The following is a 10638-nucleotide window of genomic DNA, read 5'->3' as shown; positions in this document are numbered from 1 at the left end:
TAAAAACAGGCTTTTCAGGAAGAGTCTCTGTCAAAACTTTCTCAAGATTATTACTGACAGTCTGTCATTTCCTTACCGTGAATTAACAGAGATTTACACAGGAGTTATTCAGTTAAATCCTACTGTATAATGACACCATATTATCCGTTTGACTCTTGGTTTGACTCGATGGCTGATAACAGTTTCTCCACGTCTTTTGGAGAGTCACAGGTCCTCATCTGTCCCTCGAGCATAACGGTCAGCTTAGCTGGGTATCTAAGCCTGTAATCAATGTTCAGCGCTTGTAGGCATTTCTTCACCCCGTCAAACTGTCTCCGCTGTCTGCGCACCTCCATGGAGAAACTTTGTGTTGTTGGAATGACACTGCCTTCATCTTTCTGGCCACCTCCATTACTCTTTGCCGGTCGCAAAAGTTCAGAAACTTCATGATCAGCACCTGGGGATATCTCTGCTCCGTTGTCGGGGGTCTGCCGATACGGTGCGCACGTTCAATAATCACTGGACTCGGCAGTGATGCTCCAAACACTGCAGGTAGCCACTCTTCCAAAAATTTGACTGCATCCGTCCCTTCTGCTTTTTCAGGCAGGTTAACCAATCGTAGATTGTTCCTCCTATGTCAGTTTTCCAGGTCATCCAGTCTGGAGCTGATCATCTCTATCTGGCTCTCATGTGTTTGCACTGTTTTCTGCACTGCTTCGACGTTATCTTCTGCCGTACTTATGCGTTGTTCAGCTTCAGATAGCCTACCTCCAAAATCATGGATGTCCTTCTTGATATCTTGGATAGCGGACAGAACTCCGTCAAATTTCGACGAGAAGAAATTTTTCATGTCCGAAATCGCTCTCATCACCTTGTCTCCTTCAGCGTTAGCACCTGTTGCAGCACCTGCTACTAGCTGCAGCATGCTAGCTTCTTCAGTCTTTTCACCTTGTTTGTCCGGCTGTTTTTTCATCGTCGTCTTTCGGTTGGCCATTTTTTTTCCCTTCGTACTGGCTATGGACTCTGTATGTTGTTGATAAATGTTACGTTAGAGTATTAGTAGTTTAATACAGGATTTGGGCTGTTTGCAGGGAGAGCTCCTTCTAACACGTCCTACTTGCTTGCCGCCATGTTGGATCTCCACCTAGTGACCCAAAGTTGACTGTGATTATTACGTTGAGCAGTGCAGCATTTTGGGGCTGTCCCAGACTTCATGAGAGGACTGTTGTAACCGAAAATGGGCATGTCAGAGACTTTCAGCATTTACTCTGCATCAGTCACCTGGACAAAAGTCTAAACAGTCACCTGAAAGGGGCCATCACTGGCAATTAAATGATAAAATACTAGTGGGTGTTTCTACACAAGCAAAGTATGGATACTACATTTCCTTGTTCACAGACCTCAGATACAATGTTTGTTTAATTTTTCTAGATAATTATATCAGCTGGTTAGACAGGGCAACAATCAAGGGTCTTTTCCATTGTCATATTTTGCTGCACCAAGTCAAGCCATGCCGTGTCGTTTCCATTATCAGTTTAGATGTGCTGTGCTGCGGAGTTGTGCCAGAGATGGACGTTCTCCGGAGTAGGTCCAAAAGCTAGGCTGCCCACCCTCAAGCTGGTAGCAGTGATGTCTTGCCAATCGCAGCCAACCACTGACGACCCCGCTTCTCCCGTCAAACAAGCTTGTTGCGAGACTCTACTCACCTCTGTCTGCAGGAGACCAGAGAGAAAGGCGTTTTAAAAGTCTCTGTGTGGTCAGCTCTTAGTACTTATGTGGCTTATTACTGAATCTCTGTTTCATGCTTGCAATCAGTTGTATTAGAAATTGTGTGAAATTGCTGCTTGAAAACTCAACATTTCCTTATTTTGCTGCTTTACGATAAAATTTTTTACATAACTAAATAATGGGGGACTTTTATTGTGAAGAATCTATAGGAAATGAAATGTGTTTATCACTGAATTAGCAGAACTTTCTTAGCGGCTTTTCTTCAATAAAGATAAGTCTTACGATACTGCAGGGAGGAAGAGTAAAATGAGAAACAGTCACAGTGAGACGTTGATGAAGAGCTGCAGACAGCAAGCTCTTACTGTACCTCTGCAAACAGCTCACCTTCATCAGGTAAACTTCTTTTACCTGCCCTGCTGTGTGATGGAATAACACATGCAGCAAAAATGACAGGGGACTTAAAGGACAACTTCGGTATTTTTCAACCTGGGCTCTATTTCCCCATGTGTATGTGTGCGTATGATTCATGGGTACAACTCGTTCTAAAATTGGTTCAGTATTGAGGGAGCCGGCAGCCGCGAGGTAGATATGGGGGCAAATGCGTCCCGTATAAGTTTGCGCATTAAAAGTGTTTTTTTTTCGCCACTGACCAGTTCAGATCGCCAGTGGTATCCCTGTAAATAGCATACTAGCGTTTCCCTGACCCTTCACCTCTTCCCGGCTGTGACGTCATCTTGCAAGAGCTTTGCTTGTTGATGGATGTTGACGATATATACAAGGGCAAAGTATGCAACAGTAAATGTGCGTCTCGGAGACAATTCTAGGTATCAGTATTACATGTATAAAGACATTTTAGTTATACTTATATATACCTACTTATGGATAGTTGACCATTTGGTCCGTGTGGTTTTGGCTGCCTCCTCCAATTTATTTTGGGCACATGAAAAAAGGTATCCAGCACTGCCCTGTTGATCAGAGGGGGGAAATCCTCTAACGTAGTTACACAGCATTTGGTAGTTTCTGTATCATCCCAGGACACATTGAGACCATGAATATTGGGTAACAGGTCCCACTCATTGCAACACAGACTTTCTTCCTCTGTGGGCATGGAGTCACAGCAAGGAGCACCACCAGTCCTCAGAGATTCGCGTTCGTGCAGCCGCTGCTTCACCCTCATCTGCTCGTTGGCTGTCTCTCTCTATCCCCGTCTGCTCTTCAGTTTGTAGGAGCTCCTCGTCTGTATACTCGGGCTCAAATAAGTACGGGCGGCTATCGTAATAAAAGGGCTCATCCTCATTCTCGAAATCGGGTAAATATGCTGTCATGATACCGATGCAGTAAAACTCTCAACTGTACTCCGGGACAACCAGCGCCACTCTGAGCGGCGCTCAGCATGGCTCCTCTGTTTTCTCCCAGCAACAAACAAAGCTCTCGCAAGATGACATCACAGCCGGGAGGAGGTGAAGGGTCTGGGAAACGCTTAGTATGCTATTTACAGAGATAACACTGGCAATCTGAACTGGTCAGTGGCGAAAAAAGCACTTTTAATGCGCAAACTTATACCGGACGCATTTGCCCCCATATCTACCTCGCGGCTGCCGGCTCCCTCAATACTGAACCAATTTTAGAACGAGTTGTACCTATGAATCATACGCACACATACACATGGGGAAATAGAGCCCAGGTTGAAAAATACTGAAGTCATCCTTTAAGCCGTGGATCAGCCTGCTGCTTTTAAACATCATCGCTCAAGACAAACCGTTATCAGTAAAAACACACCTTCAAGCAGTGTTGAAATGGAAATTCAAATCCCTGCAGCGCTGGGCTGATGGCCCAAACCAAACCAGCACATGACTGTTTGAAAAGGGGTTAAAGGGGTATCGGTGTCTCCTCCACACATATTTCTTTGCTACTGGTTGAGCATGCAACTTCACCGCTCAAACTTAACCAAAGTTGAACTCCACGTGATGTGAAGATGTGAGTTTGCTTTTCCACTGGAGGCAAATGTTTTATTTGCCCCTCTGCTCACACTGAATGGAAGTGAACGGGCGGCAAATATTTGCTGGTGTTAATTTCGCTCATGTGTGACCATACACTTAGAGTAGCCTTACATTATGGCACACCTGTGTAGCTGTTTAATCAGCATCTTAATATGCCACACCTGTCAGGTGAATGGATCATCTTGGAAACTGAGAGATGCTCACTAACATGGATTTTTGTCAGCGTAAGTTGCTGAAGTAGGCCTACCCTCAGTAAACTGGTGTTTACATAGCCAGGGTGTTCATCATGTTTCACAAGCTCAATACAAATACACAAGACACATGGTGCTGTATGTAACTTTATTAAGAATGCAGAATGCAGGGAGTGGATATGATGTGTGTGTATGTGTGTGTCACTGCACACCACAGTCATCTAGGGAGTGCATGTCCCTTTCCATGCCACTTTCACATTCTTCCTCTCTTTTCTGTAGGAAAGAAGAACATAGCATTACAGCATATTGTGGTTTGGTTTATGCGTATGATCATGTGTGTACTTTATGCGTGTGAGGGTGTTATTGTAGCAATAATACTAGCAGAAAGAAATACCCAAACACAAGCAGAAAAAGGTGTAGCTACCTACATTTTTGTGATTTTCCATCTAACGAGTATTGACTGGCAGCTCTGTAGCACTGCTATCAGTGTTGCAGTGTGTCATGAAACAACAACAGGAAGTAAACACTGATGTCATAAATTAAATATTCTGTTTGTAGCTAACATTATTATAATGGATGTGTGTAATCCTCATCTTAATATTTTATCACTGGGTCTTTGCCAGTATCAGTGTCCTGCCTGTTCCTTTAAACAAATGTATAGTGATGTGATGTTAGAGCCTGTGGGGAACAAACACATCATTTTAGTAAGCAGCCTGCACCAGGCTAATCTGAACACAGCAGAATTTATACTTGTGTGTCAGCATTATGCAGAGCCCACACTGTGGCCCTTTGCTGTTGTGAGCATTTCTACTTCTATAGTGGTGTGTCTGTGTTGCTTTGCAGTTACACCTCCAAACACTAGTCGGTGGTGGGGTTTCTGCGAGGTGCTGTAAAGTTTATTTGATTCAAAACACACCCAAAACACACATGAAACATGGCTTAATAGCAAAGATTTCAAACCAAGTGGCACATTTTCCCCCAAAATACAGCATGCTAATGTTGTTATCACAAGGCTATAGCATTTTATATTGTATAAATTAGCCTAGTGACTAGCAGGGATTTCCTCTTCTCATGTGAAGCCAGGATAAATCACACACAAGACTGAAGTCTAAAAAGCTATTTTGTGGGGGCTTTATTGTCTTCACAATTTATTGTTTCTCTGTGAAATAAAGTAAATAAGGAGGGAAATGGTTTCAGCTTACAAAAGTAGACAGGAGGTCTGTATGCAGGTTGGGGATAGGTTAATTGGTGACTCTAAATTGTCCATAGGTGTGAATGTGAGCATGAATGATTGTCTGTCTCTATATGTTAGCCCTGTGATAGTCTGGTGACTAGTCGTCCCCCCCCCCCCCCCCCAAACAACAAAAATATTTGTTCATTAGTGAGACACTTCACTGTTTATTAGCAGAATTTGTGCCACCACAGCATTTTAAGCCAAAACATGATCTTTTCCTAACCAAGTGGTTTTTGTGCCTAAACCTAACCACACGTTAACCACAGCATTGTTGAAATGAAAAGTTTCTCCAACTATAAAAGGTGATAACAGCATTCTGAATATAGTCAGTGTAGCAGAAGTCTTAGCACTGATAATCTCTACTAACACCTATTTAATAGTGATAGCATTCGAAATGTGTGCAAGCCCAAAGATTAAAAAGTATGTTATTTAAAAAAAAGTGTGCCACAAACCATTTTGTTTCCTATCATTTCTTTAATTAACAAACAACACTAATCATCTCAGCAAGTTGACACTGAATCCCTCAGATCCACTAAGTTTGAACCAATCTGATAGCAACCAATCAAGTTGCAGGAGAGAACCAGTAAGAACTAACAAATACATTGAGCACCAGCTGGAAAAAATGATACCAAAGACCATTTTGTTCATGTAAAGTGGTGGTAAACAAAAACGTATTGCAGTATGCAACAACTTCCCACAAACTTGTATTTACAAGTACAAATTTTAAAAAGCAGTCATGATATTTTGTAAATGTAATATATTATTACTCTGTGGTGAAAATGGCATTGCAGGGTTATGGCCGCGAGCTAGAAAGTCACGTTCAACCCTGCTCCGCTATGAACTTGAACAAATCCTGATGTAAATTGCAAACTTCATCTTGAAAAGTGTAAGTGAACGTTGGACTCATCATGGTGATGCCAAATCCTGGGAAAATGAACAGGGATAGAGGGAAAACACCTATACAGGTGAAGTTAACTGGCTTTGGGACGCAAAGCATGGAGCACAAAGCTAGCAAAGATGCTAACCTTGACATAGGGTCTGCGGAGGACTGTGAAAGCGAGCTCTGTGGGGCTAAAGAAGAAATACTGATGGCAATAAACAACCTGAGGTCCAAATTTTTGACCAGACTGGATGGGATTCTGACCGCAGTTGAAGAAACAAAGAAAGAACTGGTTGATTGCACTGAAAGAATAACAGTGGAAGATGAGCAGGCTAAGTTAAAAGTGATGGTTCAAACGTTGGAAAGACGGAACAAAACTTTGGAGGAAAAAGTTATCGATATGGAAACGAGATCGAGGTTAGTAAATTTGCCTGAGGGAGCCGAGGTCCCAGATCCCTGTTCATTTCTGGAGGGCTGGTTACCGGAGGTGCTGGACCTGGCCCCTTTGCGACGCCCATTAGTGTTGGAAAGGGCGCACCGCGTCGGACCAAGACGGGACACTGAAGAGCCACCGAGAACTTTGATAATGAAGTTTCAGAGCTATAAGCAGAAAATGCTTGTGATGAAGGCAGCCAAGGCGAAGAAAGACGTCCTTTACAAGAACCAGCATGTGCGATTTTACAAAGACCTGGCAACTGAAGTGCACAGACAACGGAGGAAAAATGACACCTGAAGCCTGGGACTCAGACACAGCATAATAACCCCAGCTAAACTGGTCCTAACACACAGAGCTCAAACACACACCTTCAACATGCCGACAGAGGCACAGGAGTTCATAAACAGGATCAAGAAGAAGCTGGAGGAATCAATAAAGAGGACTGAGTGATAGCTATTAAGCGCACAGTGTAAGCTTAATATTATGTTTACATCACGACAGATGCAAGATCATGCACACGGTAAGAGGGACTGTGCAGTAAAAGACTAAGGCACTTTCTGATCATTTAATATGTTACATTGAGTCTTGCACTTCATTCTATTATCTTAATATAGTCAAACTCTAAGGACCATTATCATATCATATATTAGTCTGGTGTACACTGTTTACATAGACTTGTTGACTCTGCTGCTGTTAATCACACCTCTGTTATCACTACTCACTTTACCATGTCACTTTTTGTGTACAGTACTCTAGTTTTTTTTATTCTATTCTTATTCTAGTTTATGAAACTCTTACATTTCTGTATTATTTCTGTTACTTTTTCCAGTTATCTGTATCTATGTATATCCTTGTACTACTGAAACAACTAAATATCCGTGCTAGGGATCAATTAAGGTGTATCTTCATCTTAACTTCAATCTACAGTGCAGATCCACATGCCCACAGTGATTGAAATTTTAGGCTGAACTATAAGGCATACAGGCACAAATATTTAAACCACATGTTCCAAAGAGTCATATGGTCATCAATATCTCCTCACAGAGGAGCAATGTACTTATAAAGTGAGGTTTTTCCATCAGCAGACTTTGACCCTAACACGCTGATGTGGGTGTATCCAGTTGCAGCCTGCTAGTCCCAACATGGTTGGCACGTAAATTTTTGTGATCGAAAGTTCTCAGAAGCCAAAACAACTAGATAAACCTGAGAGCAGACTCTAACATACATGATCGAATGAGACAGTTTCACAACCCTACACATACATAGGCAAATAATATTGCTACAATAATACCTGTGTGTGTGTGTGTGTGTGTGTGTGTAGGTGCATGTTACATGCCTGTTTTCCTGGCATAGAACACATTTGGTGCTGTAGGTCTGTCCATCAGTGCCACATACTGGATCAAGCTCCTTGGTGCAGACTGCTGTATACATCTCACAGTCAGGCTGGACACAAACACAGGTTGTCACATGATTACTGATTAAACACTCAGGCATTTAGATTTGGATCATTGTTCATTGGATCATATTCAATTCAATTCAGTTCAGTCCAATTTCATTTATAAAGCCCAATATCACAAATGATCCCTCACAGCGGATAAGGAACCCCCCCCCCCCCAAAAAAAAACAAACAAAGCTAGAAACCACAGGAAGAGCAACTGAGGATGGAAATGGAGACCATGCTTCAAGCAACATCAATGCTAACCCAGCGGCTAATGCAGCACCAAGCTAATCTGGCCAAGCCAACAGACCAGGAGGGTCGGGCATGAAGAGATAATTTAAGGATTTACGGGATACCGGAAGAAAAAGAGGGCAGATCAGATCACCCCCAGCAGTCTCACCTCTCTTGTTGTCATCTTGTCATTGTTGTCTGGAGTCACAGTCTCAGCCTGCAGGGACAGGACTACACACACACACACACACACTTGTAGTTCTATACGTGTGAGAACCATCATTGATATAACACATTCCCACACGTTCAATCCCAAACCTTACTCTAAACCTAATTCTAACCTGAACCTTGAAAGCAAGTCTGAACCCTCAGAGCCCTTTGAAGAATTGAGAACTGGACAAAAAGTTGTCTTTGTAAAAATGCTATTATTCCCAATATGCACAAACACTCTCTCTCTCTCTCTCTCTCTCCCTCACCCTTCACCCAAAACAAGTCATTCTGTGAGAATGTAATGTAACCAGCTTTTTGTCCAGAGGAATGTAACCTGGCCAACTCTCATGTTCCTCTGAACGTCCTCTGTTTTTGTTGATCTTTGTGTTTTGCTTCTGTCTGGGGAAACAATGTTAAAACTAAAGATGCTACTTTTAGCTGTGAAAAAAGAAGTGTCTCAGGACTAACTTTCAGTCTACAACGTGATAAACCTTAAGTTAATTCTTAATAAGCCATGTTGGTATCATGGACAGTACTGACTTGTGTCAGTTAAGTTCCTGAAGTTACTGAAACTGTAGGAGACAACCCATTGTGGGAAAGGTTGTAATGTCGTAATCATCTGGTCTGAGTTCATGACAGGTATCAGTGTTATCTGTGTGTTATTTGATTAGTAATCATTTCTTGTTAATCTAGTTCAACTCAGCCATGGGAACATAACACCTGAACCACAGAGTTAGTGTCTTTAGAAAACAACAATTGAGAAATTAAAGTTATGTCATGCCACGGCCTCTAAACACATCTATTTTTTGCAGTCCAGACACTAACTTTTTACAGTGTGAAGATGCAGTTCTCATTATTTAAGGCATTTTTAAAATCTTTTTTTGACACAGAAAGAAGTTAAGCAGTTTAATCCTATATGCTGTGATGCCCAATCATAATGTTCTTACACATTCCAGTCTCTAAACAATACACTGACAAAAAGTCCCAAAAAATCCTAATTATTATTGTTGTCTCTTAAATAGCGATGATGTGAAGGTGATGAAGAAGTCTCCGATGACACCATCTTGCTTGCATAAAAAAAGGTTTATTATAAGAAGTACAGCATCTATCAAACATCTAGGATGCTTGGAGAGGTTCGAAGCCAATGTGAACTGCTCTGAAAGACAGCCCCAAATACCCTGCTTATATAGACCTGGTGGTGTTTGTGAAATGTGAGACAAAGTCAAACAGATGACAAAGAGACATTCTTGTTGGATTTTTCCAACCCTACACCTACGCTATAAATATCTTCTTTGACCCTGACCATATATGTTTTTTACCCTGAGCCCCTTACTGGTCATCTGTTCCAAACCTTCAGAGTGAATGATAATACACTACATTATCTTTTTTAAAAAGTGGTTAGATATTATTTAATCTTTTACCTTTTTCAGTTAGTAATTTCTGCAATTTTTTTGACAATGATGGAGTGTTCGGCTTTCTTGTGTACTGTTTTGATATGCTACAAATACCAGTGTTACAACAAAACTACACTAGGAACAAGTGGACACTTCCTACACTTTGAGCTGTTTCTGCTTCAAAAGGAACACAGTGTTTGAAGCAGATAGTGACACAGAGTGACTTGTTACGATCATGTTACGATGCTGTTAATGAACTCACCAGAGACAGAGAGCAGCAGAGCAGAACACAGCAACACAGTCAGCTTCATGGCATCCAGTGTGTGTACGTGTTTCTGTGGGCAGCAGGTGTGTGTCTCACATATTATGTTTTCCTTTAACAGACAACCTGTCAAACTGGCTTTTCAGTCAGGACTTTAGCTGTGCTGTGATTGGCTGGATTGTAAAGGCCAGGTTATAATCATCTGGGCCCTTTGCAAAGCTTCCTAGTGCAAAGAGTTGCTCCTAGGTACAAAATTCTAAGAAAATTCTTATTATGATATTTTCTAAGAATTTCCTCCTAAAATTCAGTGTAGGTCCTGGTAAAGATAAAAGTTTTTCACAAAGCATTTCAGCCATGAAAAGATCTCCTCGGGTGAAAACTGTTAGGAGTAGGCAATAGGTTTTAGACTTTCTTAAGCGGAGGAGAAAATGGTGGAAAGACAAAGAGAGAGAATGAATATTCTCCGAACACTGGATGACAGTGGATTAATGAAATGCTACAGATTAGATGCAAAGAGAATGTTTGTCAGTCTCATTAGGGATGTGCTCCCACCCACATGAACATTAACGTCAGACATAAAGTGAAGACAACACTAATGTATTTGCCACTGAAAAATGCAACAGTGCAGCAGTGATGACTTGTGTCTGTCTCAGCC

The 10638-nt window shown here is 41.7% G+C and overlaps 1 protein-coding gene across 1 annotated transcript; it reads right to left on the bottom strand.

Annotated features, from left to right (window-relative positions):
- Positions 1-4032: 4032 nt before the first annotated feature.
- On the bottom strand, positions 4033-10090 carry LOC117260968 (trypsin inhibitor ClTI-1-like). The gene is made up of 4 exons (XM_033633125.2): positions 9984-10090; positions 8287-8348; positions 7785-7891; positions 4033-4171 (listed from the first exon to the last, which is right to left on the bottom strand). Exons 1-4 carry the CDS (start codon positions 10030-10032, stop codon positions 4120-4122), a joined length of 270 nt encoding a protein of 89 aa, XP_033489016.2. The 5' UTR covers positions 10033-10090; the 3' UTR covers positions 4033-4119.
- Between the last annotated feature and the right edge of the window lie 548 nt (positions 10091-10638).

The sequence above is a fragment of the Epinephelus lanceolatus genome, chromosome 7 (genome assembly GCF_041903045.1).
Source record: "Epinephelus lanceolatus isolate andai-2023 chromosome 7, ASM4190304v1, whole genome shotgun sequence".
Taxonomy (NCBI): domain Eukaryota; kingdom Metazoa; phylum Chordata; class Actinopteri; order Perciformes; family Serranidae; genus Epinephelus; species Epinephelus lanceolatus.
The sequence above is the reverse complement of the archived record's forward strand: the minus strand, read 5'-3'. Positions and strand labels throughout refer to the sequence as shown.

Bases quoted from the DNA above. Each gene is read 5' to 3' on its own strand.
- LOC117260968 (XM_033633125.2), bottom strand. From the start codon at position 10,032: ATGAAGCTGACTGTGTTGCTGTGTTCTGCTCTGCTGCTCTCTGTCTCT. The intron at 8,349-9,983 runs GTGAGTTCATTA...GTGTGTGTGTAG, and splicing joins TCTGCTGCTCTCTGTCTCTG to TCCTGTCCCTGCAGGCTGAG. The intron at 4,172-7,784 runs GCATGTAACATG...TCTTTCCTACAG, and splicing joins GTTCTATGCCAGGAAAACAG to AAAAGAGAGGAAGAATGTGA.